The sequence below is a fragment of the Prosopis cineraria genome, unplaced genomic scaffold (assembly GCF_029017545.1).
Source record: "Prosopis cineraria cultivar Desert tree isolate PC_DT_omini unplaced genomic scaffold, ASM2901754v1 PC1, whole genome shotgun sequence".
Taxonomy (NCBI): Eukaryota; Viridiplantae; Streptophyta; class Magnoliopsida; order Fabales; family Fabaceae; genus Prosopis; species Prosopis cineraria.
Window position 1 is genome coordinate 51,224,901 of NW_026555332.1, and position 21,825 is coordinate 51,246,725.

Below are 21,825 nucleotides of genomic sequence, written 5' to 3' on the forward strand. Positions count from 1 at the left end.
TTTTAAGCTAGCTTTGCCTCTGAGTCTGGCTCTAGTTGTGTTTACTTAAGCTTGTTTTTAAGCTATCTGAGATTGCCTTTGCTTGAATTTCAATGGTTGTGTTGTTATATGGAATTAAATATCTTAAGCCTTAGTTTTAACTTTTAATGAAGACATAGACGCATAGTATGTTAAATTGATGTTTAATTTCCAATTTTATGCAGTGAAACATGTCTTCTAGTCAAAGGAAGAAAACTAATGAAAATGTGGGTGGTAGTTCTAGTAGTAAGGTAGATGATAATGTGCATAGTAGGGGTAAAGTAGTTGATATTTTTCCCTCTCAAAAGAACAATGAGAAAATATTACTTGCCTCTGTAATTAAATCAGCTACTTCAGTAAGTAAGAAATCTATGGCCTCTGCAAGTAAGAAATATGTTGGTTCTGGTAATTCTAGTAAAAGAATAAGTTCTGAGAAAGAAGTGAAGCTACATGTTGCTAAAAAATCAAAAACTTGTATATCTGATATTTGGAAGTTATTTTCTAGAATTATAGTTGATGGGAAAGTAAAAGCTAGATGTAATGGTTGTAACAAAGACCTAGCAGGATCTAGGGCTGATGGCACATCTCATTTACCATGACATGTTAAAAATTGTCCCCAACTTGCTAAGTATCATGATATTGGAGTGATGATGATGGACAGCGAAGGAAAACTGAGGTCTATAAAGCTTAATGATAAATATGTGCAAGAGGTTTTATCTATGATGATAATTAAACATAATTTGCCTTATTCCATAGTTGAATATAAATAGTTTAAGTACTATTCTTTAATGTTGAATCTTAGTGTAAAGTGCATTACTTAAAAAATAGTTGTGTCTGATGTTACAAAAGTCTATCAAGGGCATAAAGAAGCATTGAAGCAAAGATTGTTAAAATGTATTGGTAAAATTTGTTTAACATCTGATTGTTGGACTGCTATAGCCTCTGAAGGTTATTTATGCTTGACTACTCATTTTGTTGATGAAAATTAAAAATTAAATAGTAAAATACTTTCTTTTTGTAAGATGGAGCCTCCACATTCTAGAAAGGAATTAGCTAAAAAAGTTTATGATTGTTTAATTGATTAGGGGATTACTAAAAAAGTATTTTCTATCACTTTAGATAATGCCTCTACAAATGATAATATGCAAGAAATTTTAAAACAAAGGTTAGCTTTGTAAGATAATGGGTTGATTTGTAATGGATAATTTTTTCATCAAAGGTGTTATACCCATATCTTAAATTTAATAATTCAAGCGGGCTTAAAAGCGATAAATGCTACTCTAAACAAGATTAGAGATAGCGTTAAGTATGTCAAACAATCAGAGACAACAGCAATTGCTTTCAAAAAAAACTGTTAAAGAGGTTGGTGGCATTGATAGTTCAATTGGCTTAAGGATGGACGTGCCCACTAAATGAAATTCTACTTTTGTAATGCTTGATAGTGGATTACAATACCATCAAGCTTTTACTAGCTTTGTATGTGTTGATAATAATTTCACTCATTGCCCAACATATGAAGAGTGGAAGAGAGGAGAAGAGATGTGTAATTTCTTGAGGCTATTTGATGTGATGACAAGGTTGATGTCTGGGACATCTTATCCCACTTCGAACTTGTATTTCGCTCAAGTATCAAAGATTCAGATCTTGTTAGATGATAACATGGTAAATGGTGATCTCATGATACAAGAAATGGCTCAAAGAATGAAAGAAAAATTTAACAAGTATTGAAATGATTATAGTACTATCCTTGCAATTGCAACTGTGCTTGATCTGTAAATGAAGATTCAAATGATATAGTACATGTATGCAAGGATTGATCCTATAAATTGCACTGCCAAGATTGAAAGCATTCAAAGCAAGTTGACATGTATTTTTAATCAATACAAAGAGATGGATGCTCTTTCCTCATATCTTGGATCAAGTTCAACAATTCCAATAAAAGCAAATCAAGCTCAATCCTCCACTACTTCTAGTGTTTCAACTTCAACCATGACTAGCAATATTTCAGGAGTTTTAGATGTAAGTTAAATTTCATATTATTACTAATTTTATTATTTTATTTTAATTTATTAGTTGGTATTTTATTAAATTTTTACATGTCGTAGGATTGGATTAATTATACAAACATGGATGTTATGTTTGTTGGAAAGTCTGAGCTTGAATTTTATTTAGATGAGGCAACACTTCAACCCCAAGCATATCAAGATTTAAATGTTCTCAATTGGTGGAACACTAATAAGGGGAGATTTCCTATCCTTTCAAAGATGGCAGCCAATATTTTTAGCATTCCTATCACTATAGTGGCAAGTGAATTGACTTTTAGCATTGACTCACGTGTTCTCACCAAATATTGGAGCATCCTTCTTCCTTTTAATTTTCAAGCTATTATTTACACTCGTAATTGGTTAAGTAGTTTTCAATATGATGGTAATCTAAATTTAAAATATATGATTATTTTGTTATATAATTATTAAGTAAAATTTGATTTCATTCCATTATAATTTTAAAATTTTTCCGTTGTTGTCTTGTTGCAGATGGTAAAGAGAAAGAGAGGATTGAGGGAGAAGAGGTAGTGAAAGAGGAAGAAGGAGAGGGGGAGGGGAAGGGGGAGGAAGAGGAGGAATCGCTTAAACCAAATCCGAATTTGGATTTGTCTGCCATTGAGAGTGCAAATGTAGTTTTGGATGATGATAAGGAACAGGAAGAGCCATAAGATTTGGATTTGGCTTGACTTTGATTTGTATTATTGATTATTGTTATGTCTTAACTTTAATGTCATGTTGAATGTGTTGTTATTTTGTTGGATTATTTATTTTTGAATATTAAACTAGTATGCTGAACTTGCTTTGTTAGCTTGGACGATTAAAAAAATAGTATCAATACATGTTGGATTATTATTTTGATGTAATTAGGTAAAAAAATCATCAAAATCGCAACAACAAAAAAAGATATATAATACAGGAATTTGGGCCAGCCCGAAGCCCAAAATAATTCAGGCTTATAAAGATAGCGGGCTTGCTTAGGTTCGGGTTTATTCAAGTTAGGCTTATTCAGGCTAAGTCTAAATAGGCCTGGCCCACCCGAATTTCCAACTCTACCTAACTCCTCTTATTTATCATAGTGTTCTCATCTCTCTCTCCCCCTTTCTCAGCCAACATCTTTGGCTCCTATCACTGACTTCTCTCCGTCCCTCATTTTTAACAACTACACTATCACCTTAGTTTGGGTTATGTTACATGCATAAGGGCTCAATTCTCCTCTTCCTCCTTTATCTTGAGCCAAGTGGTATAACCTCATCACTACCATCATCAGCATCAACAAGCCACAAGCCCATAACCATGCATTGTTTATGAACGTTCTCTCTCTCTCCCTCCTCCTCCTTTCTCTCTCTAGCCTTTGTCTTCCACCAAGCATAGCTCTCATTCACTCGAGGGGTCGTGGAGCAGTGCTCATCTCTACTTTATCATAGATGACATTAGAGGTCGAAACCACAGAGTAAGAGCTTATCTCTTTCTAGAATAAGAAGGTGTCACCCTCCTTTTTGTTTATCGACCCCTACCTTGTCACGTCGTACTTCACCGCTAGTAGGATCACACATACATGCTCAATAGGATGACCACACCAATAATAATCAATGACATAAAGGAGGCATCATCCCCAAAGCCTAAAGTCTTGAAGAGCACAAGAGCATAAAACATGATGATGTTGATGCCTATCATTTGCTGAAAAGAATGGGATGAAGATGCAAAATGTCAACTACAGCCTATATTAGCTCATAGTGATCTTCTTCCACAGGTTTCATACCTTCTTGGCCACCTCACATAGACCAACGATGAGTTTGGAGTTCTAACCTAACCTGCCTCTCTCCAAGATAGAGTTCCAATGCATAAAGGTAATGAGTTGTAAAGAGAGGGAGAGAGAGACAAGAAGATGCTAAAGAAGAGGATACGACGATCCATTGAGTTGTAGAGAGAGGGAGAGGGGGAGAGAGAGAGAGGAGAGAAAGGATAAAAAAATATTAAAATAGTAATGTCAGGCCCATGAGAAATATTTTATGATTAAAAAATATTTAAAAAAAAGTGATATCCATACTAACAAACATTAGGCAAATTAACACTAGAGCATTAAAGGAATGAATCTTTAAATTTGATGGGCCAAAATGACCCTAAGTTGAGTTTAGAATTCCCAATAATCTTTCACATATACTTGAAGGGTAAAATTGACTCTTAACCCTTAAAACTTTAATCCTTATACATATTTTCTAAAATTCAAGAACCAATATATTAAATGGTTAAAATTATAAAAATTAAATTATATCAAATTGAAATTTAGGGATTATATTACAATTAAATCAAAACTATAATAATTGTTTATAAAAAAATTATAAGTAATGAATTGTAACAAATCAAAGTTGAGGGATTAGGCTCTCAAAACTACATTGATTAAATAATTGATTTTCTCTTTATTTTATTACAAAATCTGCGGGAAAAAATGGGTTAGGGGAGAAGTGAAACAGACATACATACAATTTAAGCGTGCTTTTTAAAACAAAAACAAAAACCCACATTTCTCTTGATGGATGAAAAATGGTGAGTAAAGCAACGTATTGGAGGAGACAGCTAATGCTGCAGCTCACAGCCACATAGGAACAACATAGTTGTGGGCTAGTTGTCTCTTTCCAGCTCTAGCCCTTAAAACCATTGCACCGTGGTCCTGTTCTTATATATCAATTGTCCACTTCAATCTGTTCGTTTGTGAGTGTCCTCCGTATGATCCAACCTTTATCAATACCTTCACTTATCTTTTCCATGATTTCTCATCTTTTCCCACTTCTTTCCATTCCACTTTCTACCTCCTTTTAAGTTTTATCTTTTTTTCTCCGTTTTCATTACTGTTCCCTTCCATTGGTTGTATCTTTATTTTTTCTGCAAAGCTTGGCTTGCAAAGATTCTCTGTTCTGCTATTGGTTTTGGTTGGTGGCAATATTATTGGAAAACTACTTTAAGTAACTAATTGGACGTTGAGGTAGAAGAACTACATTAGTAAGAACTTAATCACAATTAGCAGGATATTAAATTTAACAGATTGGAATATCATTATTATGAAATTAGTTATCCTGGACGTCTTGATGTTCACACCAACTAAATCTCACAAGTTATAATTATAATTATACTATATTAGTACTCAACTTTTCCTTGGATAGGTTGTAAATTAGGACGTGGATAGTTCAAGATTTTAGGATAAATGTGGGCGGGCTTGATCAAATTAAAATAGCCACATTTTGTGCAAAAATTGAATAGTAACAATCAACCACGATTGAGATACATGATAATCATTTACCCTGCCAACAAATATTGTTTCAGTTAATAAGGGATTGCTTTAAAGAAACTCATAAGATCATATATTTAAATTTTACAACTAATGAAAAAATTTAATATATAATTTATAATTACTTCTATAAATATTCTTTGATCTCAAAAACACATCTTATTATTGTATAGGATACAGCTCTTCTAAATTTTATTTTATAAAAAAATAATCTTTTACTTTTACAATATTAAAGTCAAAGATGGAAATTAACAGGAGATATTTCCCCATACAATGGGAAAAGTTCAATCTAGAGTGCCAAAAAAAAAAATCTGTGCCAAATTAAGAACATTTTCTCTCATCGTTTAGCAGAAAGACAAGTTCTTTTGTATATTTTGTTTTCAGGCGGGGTTGGAATCACTCGCGGTCTACTAAGAAGAAGGCTTAAATAATGATAATCCAGACAAACAAAACTAAATAAGCTAGATCCGCGCAAATCGAATAGAAATTTCCATTGCTCAGTCTGAGTTAAGTGACTCTTTTTAGTTTTTAGTTTTATTTAATCTGGGTTACCAACTCGAGTCGGAATATAAAAATGCTTTTAACTGCAAGAGCATTGATTTGCATCATCTTCCCCCTCCCAACCTTCTTGAAAGCTCCCTGCCAACTCCAACCCACTCATTTCCTTCTCTTTCTGTCTTCCTTTTCATCTAAGCCTTGAAAAGCTCACACTTCATGATTCCTCAGCGACAACCATAACTTCACAAGCTCAACAAGCCTGAAGAAATACTCTTCAAAATCGAGTTCCTGAACTAGTCTCAGTTTCGTATTCATGGGCTGCTCAGCCTCAAGACCCATGACCATAGTCACAAAAAACGCTGAGGATCACTCTTCTTCTCTGGCTTCGTCTTCTTCGGCTTCACATTCATCCAATTCTTCTTCACCACCTGTTCCCAGAACTCTTTCTCTTCCAATGCCTCTTGTTCATCATCCTCCGACTAGAAAAGGCGACACCCACCACCTCGTATCCCTCACCTCCACCACCTATGGTTCTCTTATTTTAAATGACCGATCCGACCTTGGAAACCCTAGCTTCAACTCCGATGATGATGGTCGTGTTCGGTCTAAATCTCCGACCCATCTCACCAACGCGTCTTCTCAAAACAGAACGAATCAGTTAGAGGCTGAGCAGTCATTGTCCCCTGACTCCGTTATCAACACTTGGGAACTCATGGATGGCCTCAATGATGATGATTGCGATGACACTGCCAAGCCTCAAGCTTCGATTTTTCACCGTCCCGTGTGTACTACGGACAAACCCAGTTCGTGCAGGTACACTACGTTTGATGGGTCTGCCAGGAAAGTACTGCTTGAATCGTTTGAAGCACAGAAATACTCTTCGTCAGAAGTTGTTACCAAAAACTCGTCCCCCTCGTCGGCGAAGAAGCCGCTCTGGCAATACCTATCGGAGGAAGCCTTGCTCTCTAAATTAGATCCAAATGTGGCTTGGAGCTATCGGCGAGCTCTCTCATCGAGGCAATTAGGTAGCAACGTTCCCAGAAATGTCCGGTCATTGGGGTCTAGCCCTTTGAGTTCTTCGTTTTCTCACAATTATTGTCGTTCACTATCGGGCACTGAAGAGAGAATAGTGGTTTATTTTACGAGTTTAAGAGGAATCCGCAAGACTTACGAAGATTGCTGTTCAGTGAGAGCGATACTACGAGGATTCAGAGTTGCCGTAGACGAGAGGGACATCTCTATGGACTCATCTTACAGAAAAGAATTGCAGAATGCTCTTAAAGGAAAATCAATGGCCTTACCCCAGATCTTTATAAGGGGAAAACATGTAGGAGGCGCAGAGGAAATCAAGCAACTCAATGAATCTGGAGAATTGGCGAAACTCTTGAAAGGTTTTCCTATTCAGGATCCAGGGTTTGTGTGCGAGACCTGTGGAGATGCCCGATTTGTGCCATGCCCAAATTGCAGTGGTAGTAGAAAAGTGTTTAAAGAAGAAGAAGGACAATTGAGAAGATGCCCTCATTGCAATGAGAATGGCTTGATTAGGTGTCCAGGCTGCTCCTGCTCATAATTGCGGCTTACGGGTAACAGTCTGTGATCCATATCTTGGTTTGCTCAATTTGTACTGATGAGAGTTCTAAGAACTACATGAATCATTATACTTATTAAATATGAATGCCCGTAGTTCCTTCATGCTAAAGCCTTTTAGGTTGATCCATGATTATGATCATCATATCATCATTATTGTTCGCTGCCTCTCGGAACAGCAGAAAATAGAAGTGGCATCTTCTGTTAACATACATGCTTTTATTTTAATTTCTAGTGTGTCAAGTCATGTTATGTGTCTCGTTTTATGGGATATCTATTTATCAAGGATTCTCGAAGGCCTATAGTAGTTTAAGATTAGAATGCAGAATTGGTAGTATGAATGTTGTATTTCTGGCTTCACGCTTCTGTGATTTTGTTCGCTGTGGCTAGCTGATAATAAAAGGCTATCCAGATTTCGGCGAAAATATCATGACCTGTAGTCTCTCTTCTTTTTTTTTTTTTTTCCTGAGCGAGGGCGAGAATGAGATAAATCTAATTTTTTTTCCTAAAAAAAAAGTCTGATTTTTTAATAAATTTTATAAGGATAATGCATATGTCGGGGGAAAAAATCGTAGCTGAGTTGGTCATGTTACTCAAACAAAAGAAAAACCACGTCTCGTGCTTGCTTTGCGGGCACCTTTCATTGGAGCTAATCAGTTTGGTTGTTTCAAAAGTTGGTCTCTTTGACCTGTCATTTGAATTGATCCATGGTTTCGCTTTCACATCCATTTAATATTTATTTATTTTTTTAAATAAAACCACTCAATCTTTTATGATTAGAATTTATTAACTGAACGCGTGATCTATGATTGTGATTTGTGAGTTTACCCACGTGTCTGGGGTTGAGGTTAGGATTGCGAGTTTAAACATGCGATGTATCAGCCGTCAATCTGATTTGCCATTGTGAGTTTTCTCCTGTATCTGTTGTCGTTAGCCCAAAAAACTTTTATATCTCATTAATGGATTTTGGCCAATTCTGCGATGAGTTTTGAGTCCAGCCCAGTTGTCATGGAAAAAACATATTTAGGAAAACATAATGTTATCGGATTTTACTTTAATTTTTATAATTTATTTAGGTGTCTTCAATTTATAATCCTTGTAATTTAACATTGTAAGTGATTTAAGGAACAAATGTCACCTAATTTTAGTGAAATATAGAGACATTAAAAAAATTTATAAAAATTAAAAATAAAACTTGATAAAACTATGTGAACCAATAATTATGTTTTTTTAAATATGTGTATCTTAAAAGTTTATATAAAAATATTTGTATCTTAAAAATATTTAGGAAAACATAATGTTATCGGATGTTACTTTTAATCTTTACTCTCTATATTTAAAGATGTAAGGTATTTTTAACTGAATTTCACCTCCTAATAAAGTTGTTATATATTTTCAAAATAACTCTATCTTTTTATATTTATTCTTATTAAATATCTTATAATAAATATAAAGTCATTCATCAATAGGGATACCTTTAAAGAAAAATACAATGATTATATCTCAAAAATTAAAAATGCCTTAATTTAATATTCAATTCCTCAAAAAATGTCTTATATTTTTTAAAGAGAGGAGTATGATTTATTTTCAATGTTTTCAATTTGTAATCCTTGTAATTTAACATTGTAAGTGAACAAATGTCACCTAATTTTAGTGAAATATAGAGACATTAAAAAAGTTACAAAAATTAAAAGCAATGCTTGATAAAATTATATGAATCAATGATTATATTTTTTTAAAATATTTGTATCTTAAAAATTTATATAATCAAGATTGTAATCATTTCCAATAAAATTGTTTAATTTGGAAGAATTTGACAAGTCATAAATTTAAAATAATTTTGGCAAGAAAAGTACTTAAAAATTTTAATAACGCTTCTTCCCTAGAAGTTGTTTTAATTTTTAATTAGGAGTTTGCTTGCTATAAAAGGGAAGTGAGTTTTGATTTTGAGTGGGGTGGGAAAGTGAGAATATGAGCCAACTCACCGTATGTGTTTATGTGGTTTGAAAAAAATATGAGTTGAGTTAGATTTAATTTATTTTTATATGACTTAAAATTTTAACTAAACCCAACCATTAAGGGTTAATGCATTGAATGAGCTAACTCATCAATTCATCTATTTTTTTATAATTCTTTAAAAAATATGCACCTGCAATATGATCTTGTTTTATATTGATCGGTTTTTTTTAATACAACCTAACTTTTATGACCAGTTATTAAAGCAAATTTATATAACTTGACTCGGATTTCCTTTTGAGAGGGGGTAGCGTGAGGTGGTAGGCGGAAGGGCCTGGAGAAGAGCGGGGAAATTAAAAGGGATGCGTGTTACGAGGTTTTTTTTTTTTTTTGGCCCAAATGTGTGTTGCCAGGTAGAGCACAGTAATCTGGGAAATATCGACTCACTGTAGTTGGCGGTGTCCGGTTATTTTGTAGTGAGAATGCTAATCGGACATGCACTGTCTCTTTTGTTAGCTCACCCCCGGTCCCGGAAACAGAACCCCCGAAGAACGTGGGGACGTTGGGACCGTGTTGTGCACGCGCGCACTGCCCGCGCGGCATCTCATCTGGACTGAAATTGTCCTCGCCTCACTCACTCCGCTTCGACTTATACTATTCTTTCCCTGGTCGCAGACTGCATGTTATTCATAGCGCCTACAGCTGATCAATGTGTATCATTACTTCTTTATTCATGTGCAAAGAATATAATCAAGGTGGGGTTTAAATCACTGCCAATCAAATATCCTTTGTCAATGTTATGTGTTCACAAATATGAAATAAATTTTTGGTGTGAAATAAATATGTAACTTTCTTAAAAAAATAATATTTCTTATTTTAATTTACAAGATATTTTTAGATAAAATTATACATAACAAAAAAATTATTAAGTATACTTTACAATATTTTTTAAAATAAAAATATTAACTTTTAAAAATATCATTCCTTTAATTCTTTATTTGTGAAGGAATATTAAACAAAGATAATATAATGAGAAGAATAATATTTAAAAAAATATCGTTGATGAAATCTTATTTTTTGTCAAAATATCTCATAAACTGACATGATGAATTTCCTTAAAAAATATTTTTTTATTGCAAAGGCAAGCAAGAGCTTGAAAAACTAAAAACTATGAACTAACCTAAAAACCAATAAAAAATAATAAGAAGCACATTAACTAGCATGTTGCTTATCTTTTAGATATTTCCTTAAACATCTTGGAGGAATTGTAGCTATCAACATCATCTCTGAATCAATCGTCATTCCTAACTTTGCTAGAAAATTAGTGCATCCAATATTGTTTCTATTGATATAGTGAATTTTCACTTTCCTATCACCATAGATAGCCTGTTGTGTCTCAGAAATTTCCACCTGTAGAGGATAGTTAATAACACAGTCTCTTCTCAAAAGGCTAAAAACAAATATACTAACAAAATACTAAAAAAATATATACCATGTTGGTAAAAGAATCAATGTATATACTGGCAAAATATAAATTCAAACATGGCCATGTATTTACGCATTGCCTTTTCTTCAATTGTATAAATGCGTGAATGGAAGGGAATGCACTCCCATTCTCTTTTCCAAGCCAACAATAAATTTCCATTCATGAAATTTCATATACAAGAATGAAAAGTGCATCCCTTCTTATTATTTTGTCCAAGCACATAATAATTTTATTTTTTTAGGTTAAATTAGAGCATGCTAGCATGATTGCCTATTACTCAAGCAAAAAGAACCTAGAGAGACTGGGTTGTGGTGGTTTTGAGAAACTATAATGAAGAGTGGTTGATAGGTTTCATGATAGGTGTTAGATGGCATGCGGAATTTGAGGTAGAGTGCTGGGGTTTGTAGAAAAGGGCCTTTACTTGCTTGGGGTTCTAGTTTTTGAAAGCTACGAGTGGAGGTGGAATTAATGGAGGTTGTGGGTCGTTTAAAAGGGAAAATGAGGTTGATACTTTTATAACCTGTTTAGTTCAAGGAATTGTGTAGAATGTAATTAAATGGAATGAGATGTAATAAAATGTGATATGAGATGCAATGACATCCACCACTTCATTCCAAATCTCTACTCTATAAGGCAAGAGCGTGATGGTTGATAGTAAAGGTTTCATAGATAGTGCCATTGTGAAGGCTAATGTTGGTGATGAAGCTAAAGATCGATGACACTATCACAAAAATAAGCCAGGAATGGAGAAAGCACATGGATTGCTTGATTTTCTCAAGGTAAAAGTGACTTTGACTCACTATGTAATCCCTATTCATAGCGTATGGCCATGTAATTAGGATGCATATTTTAAGGGAATATGGATTACAAAATATAATCCTTTTGCATCACTAAGTCTAATCAAACATCATGAATAAGCAAAATGCATTCAGATTACTCGTAGTCTCGATGCAAGGAATTGAACCAAATGAGCACTTGTTGATCGGTAGATATAGGAGATTGAGAAGTTTTTAAGTCAAAGTCAAAAGGTTTGTTTGCACTAAATTCACCATGCTAGGAATGAGTAAGCAAATCGCCTTGCAAGAGAGCATATGGATTTGCATATCTTGAATCAAACTTGGTTTGAGGTGCCTCCTTAGATTGAGGTAACAATTTGATTGGATAAGAAGAACGCAGAGACAACATTTGATCTTGGCTGATTGACTAAGGTTTTGTTTGTTTTTTTTTGTTTATTTCTATTTTGTTTTTGTGCGGGGTGACTTTTACCCTAGCTTTGTCTTCTTTGCAGGCCTTTGGCCTCTTTTGTCACAAAAAGAATGAGCACATCCATGATAATAATATTAATGGAGGGGAGAGCAAAAATATGTGAGAGAATTATAATTAAGGTTCTTGGGATGAAAAAATTACACCTGAAGCTCAATTCAATTGTTTATACTTTCTACAAGTCTAAAGGCTCCAAATGTGAATATTTTTTTTAAAGGCACATTTTTCCTTTAACCACACAAACTATACATAATAAACAAACACTATATTATTTATACACGGACCTTGTTACATTCTTTACAAATGGTGTGGTACATACACCTAAAAAGCTTAAACATGTGGGACAAATGCATTTTTTTCATTACATTTAAGGTATATTTACCTGTAAAAATGATTCAAAATACATTGGGCCTAGTTGCAATTTTGTCCATTCTAGGATTTAGATGCCATTCTCACAAAAGACATTCCTCCAGTTCAAAATATTGGTCACATTCTAAAAGCTAAATTTGGTCCCCAATATAAGTCGCTGGTAGGTATGTGATTTTTGTCTCAAATTAAAATTTTTAAAAAAACCTTGTTCACTGTACCTTTTTGACACATACCCTCTCCCTCTCTCTTTATTCGCTTTGTTTGCAAAGAAAAATGCAAGAAAAATGATATTATATTAGCCTATAATACTTTTGTCTTTTCATTTGAAGGTTAGTTTCGAAATTTCATTTGCAATTATTTTTTATATTTTTATTGAATTGATATTAATGGGGTTAATAGAAATAACACATGAATAAGATCAGACGAAGTATTCATTAAGGTATAAAAAAGGAAAAAATATCATTTAAGGACTGTTGAGATAATTTAATACTAAACAATGACAAAAAAATTTTAAAATATTACTACAAGATCAGGGGAGTGATTTGAAAATAATTTTAAATGGATAAAGATTACAACACCCCTAGTTTTCTTTTTTAATTGATAATTAATTATTTATTAATTAACAAGTACCCATTTGCATTTAACAGCAAGCCATTTGCTAATTGACAAATTCAAATAGTCATTCACTAAGTAGTTAATTAATTATTTATTAATTAATTATTTATTATTAGAAGGGATATGCACAGATCATGTTTTAACAAATAGTCATTCAATGATTAATAAGTAGTTATTCACATATAACAAAAAGCCATTCACTAAGTGACAAATTCAAAAATCTAAAAAAACTTCATTATAAGAAAGGATACATGTAGATCATATTTCAACAAGTAGCAATTCATCAATTAACAAATACTTGTTTAAATTTAACAAGAAATCATTCCCTAATTCACAAGTTTTAAAGAAGCAAGGTTATTATAATATTTTTTCATTTAAATTTATTTTTAAATTAATTTTGTGATCATACAATGATATTTCAAAATTGTATGTTGTCATTGTTTGGTTGGGTGAGAGGAAGGTGCACCCAAAGTTAGAAAACAGGTAGGCTTGGCCCTTATGAGCCTAAATACTTTAACCTATTTTCCTTTTTTTGAGATCTGACTCTTATTCAAAGGGCTCAGGACTGGACCTTTAAACCCTATTTTAAAAAATAAAATAAAAGTAAGTATTACAAAATAATTATAATATTTTAAAATTTAAAATAAAATAAATCAAGATTATCATAATTTTCTAAAAAATAAATAGCACACACTTAGAAGTCTAAATTAATTAAAATATTCATATATCTAAATCCAAATCCTCTCATCGTTTAGAAATCATGGTTAAGATTAACTATGTCATAAAAATAAATTGAAGGGATTGGCGGTATCAATTAAAAATGAAATGTTCAGATTATTTAATTTCATTGCATAAAACTTTAATAAGTGATTTCATACATCAAAAATTAATAAAATAATATTATAATTGTATAAGATGAATCATCAATTAACTGCCTGCAAAGGACCGTAATTTCCTAATGCTTCATGTTCTATTAAAAGAATAACACCAAGCTACAAAATTTTGTCTTGAGACCCAAGTCTAAAGTAGCTGCAAATGCAAGCTAACTCGGCGCACACAGTATAAGGCTTAGCAAAGCACATCCTCTCCTAGTGATTAATAATTAGAAGTACCTGAAGGCTGAAGCAAAGAATTGATTTGTGAGCAACTAAAGCAACTTGCCATCACAAGCACCATCGTCCGTCCTCGAGATCGAGAAGGGGAAGAGAGACGACAGCAATTCCTTACCGAGATTGAGAGGGCTAGAGAAGGAGGAGAGCGGATAACAGTTCGTAGCCGAGATTGATTTGGCCAGATAAGGACAATAGCCGAGAGTAATCTATCATTGAGATAGAGATGGCCAGAGAAGGAGGTGAGCCAAAAGGAGATAGCAATCTGCGGGTGCGTTTCATGGACAAGTAAGAATGAGAGTCTCAGTGGGGGTGACTTAGGTTTTTTTTTTTTTTTTTTTTTTTTTTTCTAACAAGGAGTAGACAGTGCAGGGAATAAAAACAAGTTTAAATGAGCGGGACACCAAACCTGCCTTTTATTCTCGAGTCTAGATACATCTCTTCTTTTATTTAGCTTGAAAAAGCAGAAGAAAAAAAAGAGAAAATTTTAAAAAATCTCCCTTCCACACCATCCCATCAAAATTGAGGGGAGATTGAAAGGAGAAAAGTATAATTTTATTGTATAATAATCAAAATACTCCTTCTTTTAATTGTCACTCTTTATTTTTTAAAACAAGTTCAACAATTACATATTTTTAATAATATATACTTATAATTTTATGTTAAAAATATTTATAATTATATTTTATTAGAAAAATAATTTTAATCATATAAAGACAAAGTGGTCTTTATATAATTATTTTTTATCTTTTCTCTTCTCAAATTAAATGAGGTAAAATTAAATTTCTTTCCTCCTTTTCCCTCCCATCTGTTAAAATTCCTCTCCTCAAATGAAACATGCCTAAATGATATTTTCCCCAAAAAAAATACGGAAAGAATAAATAAGCCGCCCTGGACCCTAGCCAAGTATCAAACTCATGTAAGTACTTTTGGGTTGGGACACTGAACGGAAAATCGGGAGAGGGATGGATGCGAACGGGCACCATGTTGAGGAGGAAGGAGCGGGACAAGCGGCACCAGCCAAGTGCCTCAGCAGCTATGTGGACGAAGGCAGCATCGAGAGTCACAGATACTACCTTTCTCGAAAGACTGTGCTTGAGATGCTCAGAGACAGGGGCTTCTCCATTCCCTCCTCTGAAATAGGCCTCTCTCTCGCCGAATTTCGGGCCATTCACGGCCAATCCCCTGACATCGAACGCCTCCGCTTCTCCGCTACCCATGCCTCTGACCCTTCCAAGCGGGTAACTCTCCTCAGCCTTTCACCGTTTCTTTCTCCATTTCAGTAGTTAGGGATTGCAATGTTGCTGGTTCTCGTAGCAGTGCGCTCAGTCCACTGTCCACTGTAGGCATTCACCACGTGAAACCCCTTTTCGCATGTCATTGATGCCCCCGAGTTCAGGGATAAGGGGATTAATCTCGGAAAAGATTGTTCCCAACGCAGGGCTCCTGATGAAATGTTTTATAAGCTTCGTCAGAAAATGATAGTACGGTATTGGCTGCGCACTCTACCAGATAATTAGATATGTTGTTTGTAAATCTGGTATAATATTAATTCAATTAAATGAAGGAAATTGGATTGGTCTTATCTTTCTCATTTTTTCCCTATAATTTTGCCTTGGCTGGGTTTACTGTATAATGCCTGTTTCCATGCCTTGAATTGCAGATTTTGGTCATTTTCTGCTGGCCTGGTGTTGTAAAAGTTAATGCGATACGGAGCCTTGTAGGCCAACTTTTCAACACAGACACTTTATCTGGGATGATATTGATAGTTCAGGAGCAAATTACTAACCAGGCCTTGAAAGCTTTAGAAGTTCTAAAATTCAAGGTTGAAGTTTTCCAGGTTTGTTTTCTTAGAGCTGTCTTCAATCTTCTAGAGCATGGTTCTCTTTCATGTTGTCGTTTTTTTTTTTTTTGGGACATTCTATCTGTTGTTTCTTTAATTTCAAGTTGAATTTAACAGTTCCCTAGAAGTTATAGGCTATAGCAATTTTGTGCATAAATTGCATTCTGACATTATTGAAATCTGATTAAGATTAAGGAAGTTGTTTTTCTCGTCATATAATAACTTATTGAAATAGTAATGGAAGTGGTATCAGCGGATTTGCAAATAATGACCTTTAGATGTTTGTTTTCCAGTCGACGTAGCTGTTGTTGCATGAAAAGATAACTTGAAAGTTAATTAGCTTGATGTTTGGAAATTAGTAAAGTGGAGTTTGGTGGGGAAACCTTCCAAATTTGGTAATTATGGGGAAATGGAGGAATAGTTAGTTATGATATCTTTTGATAAAAACTACTTATGATAACCTTAATTATATGAACTAGTACTCTTTTAAATCTTGGATTGTTATAATCAGGTTAAAATCTTTCTTTGCTGAATAATTTAGGAACAATTGGTTGCTAGAACACAGCTATGAAGCATTGATTCGTGCCAATATCTTAAGTCTCATCATTTGCAATACCCTGGATAAGTATCCTAGGCTTACCAAATGTATACAGCTTCTGGATAAGTATCACAGGATTAGCAAATGTATACAACCCTGATCCTCAGATGAATGCTTAGATTGAAACTTACATTTTACGAAACTGAAAAGACATTGGCAGCAAACAGACCATTAAGGCATTTGGGATTCAAGGGGTTTGAATGTTCTGGTTCTCTCCCCTAGGAAACTGCAAGTCTAGTCTGAGATCAACTTGCATCTCTGAGCTTGCGTCTTTATCTCTTTGGGTTTGTCTGGCCTGTTCTTTGTCAAGTGACTCTAGTATGTTGTCGAACGATTTGGTTTTTTTAATTTTCTGAAGTGAAGCTAAGTACCTATGGGGAATTGCTTTCCCTTTGCTGAAGCAGGATGCTTAACCTATCAACCGAGCATATTAAAAGATGTGCTCCTTTTGTTCCTATTTATGAGTCAAAATTACCTAATTTGCACAGACCAAGAGAACTAATGCATGTCTTTGAAATTACCTTATCTTTACACAAATACCCTTCAATAAATACTCTTCTCTCTCTTACGCATGCTCTCTAAATTAAACCTTTTTTTGGCCAAACTCTCTCTCGAGTAATTAAAAGCAATCTTATTTAGGGACATTTTTGGGAAAAACGTATGAATTACTGCCTAGATTTTACAGATCATCTTATAAATAGAAACATTAAAACCTTCTAAAAGTTGTCTTATAAGAAGGAACAAAGAGAGTGTAGCACTATGTTATCTCATGAGCAATGGCTAAATAAAAGAGTAAAAGACATCTTAGATATTCATGGTACACTCCCTCCGATCCAGAATATAAGCATTTTCTCCTAGCTAATCTTATTTCATGGTTTATCTCTGTAGTTTTGATCAATTGATGATTTATTTAGGTTATATCTATGCTCTGTGCAACTCAGCCTTTTAGTTTATGACTTGAAAGCCCCCCCCATCAATTGGCTTACTTTTAAATTAAAGAAGATGGATATCTTAGGTTCTACTGGCTTGGTATATAATCGGCTGATATATATATATATATATATAAGGATGTTTTCTCCAAAATTGAACCTTTCCACTATTATTTTTATCTATGGTTATTGCTCACCAAAGATTCGGTTCCATAATTGGTTAAATGCTTTTCTATCCTCTTTTCAGATCACCGATTTACTTGTTAACATTACAAAGCATGTATTGAAGCCAAAGCACGAGGTGCTGACTAATCAACAGAAACAAGAGCTTTTGAAGAAATACAATTTAGAAGAAAAGCAGGTCAGTTGGGACACATTCTTAAAAATGTAAAATCATATATACATATTTATCTTTGTACGTAGTTTCCATTTCCAATGATCTGTAATGGAGTTTGCATAGTAAGTGTCATGTCATCTGATTGTTGTAAGCTTACAAGTAGAAATTTCAACACCGCTATCCTAAGTTGAATCCTGGTTATTCCTCAGCTTCCCCGCATGCTGCAGAAAGATGCCATTGCGCGATACTATGGACTGGAGAGGGGACAAGTAGTTAAAGTCACCTATAGTGGTGATATCTCCCAGATGCATGTCACATACCGATGTGTTTGGTGATGCTTTGCTGTGCAGTTTGTCTCTTGTATTTTGTTAGTTGTAGTCCAAGCTAGCTGTTCAGTCATGCAGAAGCGTCAAATTTTAATTTTGAACTAGTGCCATGTTTGTGATTGCACAAACTTGATCCCTAGTGATTTGCATCATGCTGCATTTGTAGGTGGGAACTTCATGACCATGGTGGTTTTCTTTTTCACTCCTGGACATTTTTCCAGTCTAGACGTTGTGGTGTAGATGCAATTCTGAATGCTTGCTATTATTATTATTTTTATTATAAATATAAATTTTAAATATTTTGCATGCAATCAGAAAAGTAAGCTGTGCTTTTATAATTATGAATAATGTGACTTATTATAGTCCTTATTATATATATTGATTATCAGCTGGGGTGATTATAAAGACATTCTTTCGTACGGTTCTGATTCATATATGATTTCATTCTAAACGTTTCTTCTAAGTGTTTAAATTAGAGTTGTTAATTAGGACAGAGTTTATGAGGCTGGTTCTTTTAAGCCTTAAAATAATTAGGGCCAAGTTGTTAATTTAAGGTAAACAAATGATGATTCAAGCTTAAAAGAGTCAGTCTTTTTAAGCTTGAAAATAAAAGAGCTGGTCTTTTTAAGTTATTTTATTATTAGTTTTTTTAAATTTCAATCCAAAGAATGAAATATTAATTGAAAGAAATAAAGGACTGTTTGAAATTATTTTTATTTTATTATTTTAAGAATTGATATTTTATAAAACATGTTCTGAAAATAAAAGATAATGAAAATATATATCTTTTTATTTTTTTATTTTTTAGAACAATAATCCTATAACATTTGAAAGCTGTTTTTATTTTTATTTTTCAGAACAATATTTTTTAAAAAAAAACACATTTTGAAAACACATTACTAAATAAATTTTTTTGTTCTTTTGTTTTGGAGAATAAAAAATTGACCTCAGAATAAATTGTCAAACAAGCCTAAAAACCCTAGCCTCATTCTTCTCTTTCTCATTCATTCATCAAGCTTTAACTAATGATATTAGCAAAGTTTAATTTTTATTGATGTTAATTTTGATATTATATTTGAATGTTTAAGTTTTACATATTTTTTGTTATGTGAAGTGGATTAAATTTATTTTCGTAAACTTAATCTTATATGTACTAACTTTTTTTAAAATTATAAATATATTTTTTATATTTGTAAATTGAAAAAAGAAAAAAAATTGGGTTGAGGCTTGCAAAGTCACCCTTTTAGTTTTGAGGGTTAGAGGCAGGCATTGTAAAATGAAGTCTTAAGGTATAATTGAATCTATTAAAATTAGCTTGTTTAGACTCTAGTTATTTAAAATCGGGTTGGTTTTAATCAATTGTTCTACTTTAGACATCCTATTCTACCTGCCATTGTATATATCTTAATGTTGCTCTGGTAGCATACTGCATGCAGGGTCATTGGAGTGAGATAATGGGCTGCGAATTCAAATAACGAAAGATAGTTGTTGCATACTTTGAAGTGAGATCATGGATTCCAGATTCTTAGGCATATGCATGTTTAGTCATTGGGATGGAAAAATAATATTCTTCATCAATGAAAGTTGTGGTGTAATTTCGAATTAAGGGTGGAGAAGTAATCTGATGTAATGTTATATATGATAAATTCTTGATTTAAAGTAATATTCAGTTGTTTCAGTTATAAATCTTCGTGTGCAAAATATTGTTGCGTTAAAGAATCAAACAATGAAAGAAGGTAATGATATTTAGGCTATAAAAGAAAAGCTACAAATGAATAAATGGCATTCTTAACTAATTATAGCAAGAACAGAAATAAAAAATACTGCATCAGTCCAAAAATATAAAGTAATTTTAACTAAATTATACTATTTTTTATATTTATTCTTATTTAACAGGATATTTTGAATGATTTATTTATTAAGGATTTTTTTTAAAAAAATTTATCAATTACATATTGAAAAGTTAAAAATACTTTATACTTTTTAATACCTATTCTTTAAAAAAATATCTTATGTTTCTTAACTGGGGGAGTATAGGTAAGAAAAATAAAATAAAATCTCTAAACTATAGGATTTATCCTGCCTAGTCCAATGAATGCGAGGTTTCAGAAATTCACTGAATGTTATTTTAAAATAATAATAAAAATGATAGCATTAAAATCAAATACAGTGTCTTTGATCTGGCGTTGGTAATGTTCTCATGAATATTTTTAAAAAATTGTTTTCTTCGATGTGAATGTCTGCTTTTTTTTTCTCTAATGAGTCTTAAATTTGTTGGTTTTAAATAGTTATAATTTACTTAGTCAAACTAAAATCTACTTACTAAAATATAAATTTCATTTTAAAATAAAACAAAATTTTCTTTCAATGAGAATAAAAAAGAAAAAATGAGAATAAAATTTTTTTAAATTATTTAAATGATGTTTGAGTCTCTTAAAATATTATAATTTTCTTCAAGTCCTTAGAGACTTTTCTATGATTAAGAAATTAATATAAAAAATTAAATTATCCTTTATTGAAATAAAAATTTCAAATCTTAGAACAGATATTTCGCACCCTTGATTTGCAAGTTTTGTTCTAAAATTCATAAGTTTTTTTTAATTTGCAATAATTTAATAGTAAGTCGCAAATTCACATTTGAAATCCTAACATTTCTCAAATGTTATAAATATTAATTGTTATTCATAAGTTTTATTTTAAGATTTATAACTTTTCTTCCTAAAATTGCAAGAATTCAATAACAATTCACAAGTTCGTATTTAAAATTCTGACATTTTTCAAGTATTGCAAATATTAATTGCTATTCATAAATTTTGTTTTAAGATTTGTAATTTCTTTTTTAAGATCACAAGAATTTAATAGCAATTTGTAAGTTTGCATTTGATATTCTTTAGGTATTACAAATATCAATTACTATTCACAAGTTTTGTTATGTGATTCACAATTTTTTTTTTAAATTTGCAAGAATTCAACAATAATATATTCCTCAAGTATTACAAATATCAACTACCATTCACAGTTTTGTTATAAGATTAATAACTTTTTTTTTCTAAGATGACAATAATTTAGTAACAATTTGTAAGTTTTAACAATTTGTAAGTTTGCATTTGAAATCTTGACATTATTTAAATGTTGTAAATATCAATTGTCATTCACAAGTTTTATTCTAATATTTATAACTTTTTTTCTTAGAATCGTAATAATGCAATAAGGAATTGTGGTTTATTAATACCCTACACAATTGACTAAATAAACAAAAATGAATTATCATTTTAATTCAAGAAACAATAAATTTTATTAATTTAAATGATAAGAAAACTTTAAAAAATGACAACTCTTTAAGGTTTTGTTATTGGTTACATAAGTTTGATATTCTACCCAACATATGTGATCTACAACTTTTAAAATCATAATCTTGCATGACAGGAGAATGAGAGTTTAGATCTAAAAGTGACAATAATTGCTCCATCCTGTATTTATAATCTATCTAGCTTCATGTGTCATTTACATTAATAGTGACAATCACAATTTTGGTTACTAAAATAATAATTATCCTATAGCAA

The 21,825-nt window shown here is 32.4% G+C and overlaps 2 protein-coding genes across 2 annotated transcripts; both read left to right on the plus strand.

Moving 5' to 3' along the window:
- Window positions 1-5,936: 5,936 nt before the first annotated feature.
- LOC129288044 (uncharacterized protein At3g28850) lies at window positions 5,937-7,536 on the plus strand. Its single transcript, XM_054924367.1, has one exon. The coding sequence runs from the start codon at window positions 6,158-6,160 to the stop codon at window positions 7,412-7,414; it is 1,257 nt and encodes a 418-aa protein (XP_054780342.1). The 5' UTR covers window positions 5,937-6,157; the 3' UTR covers window positions 7,415-7,536.
- A 7,517-nt stretch (window positions 7,537-15,053) lies between these two features.
- Window positions 15,054-18,527, plus strand: LOC129315815 (DNA-directed RNA polymerase V subunit 5A). Its single transcript, XM_054959890.1, has 4 exons — window positions 15,054-15,470; window positions 15,893-16,069; window positions 17,847-17,960; window positions 18,146-18,527. Exons 1-4 carry the CDS (start codon window positions 15,195-15,197, stop codon window positions 18,269-18,271), a joined length of 693 nt encoding a protein of 230 aa, XP_054815865.1. The 5' UTR covers window positions 15,054-15,194; the 3' UTR covers window positions 18,272-18,527.
- Window positions 18,528-21,825: the final 3,298 nt, after the last annotated feature.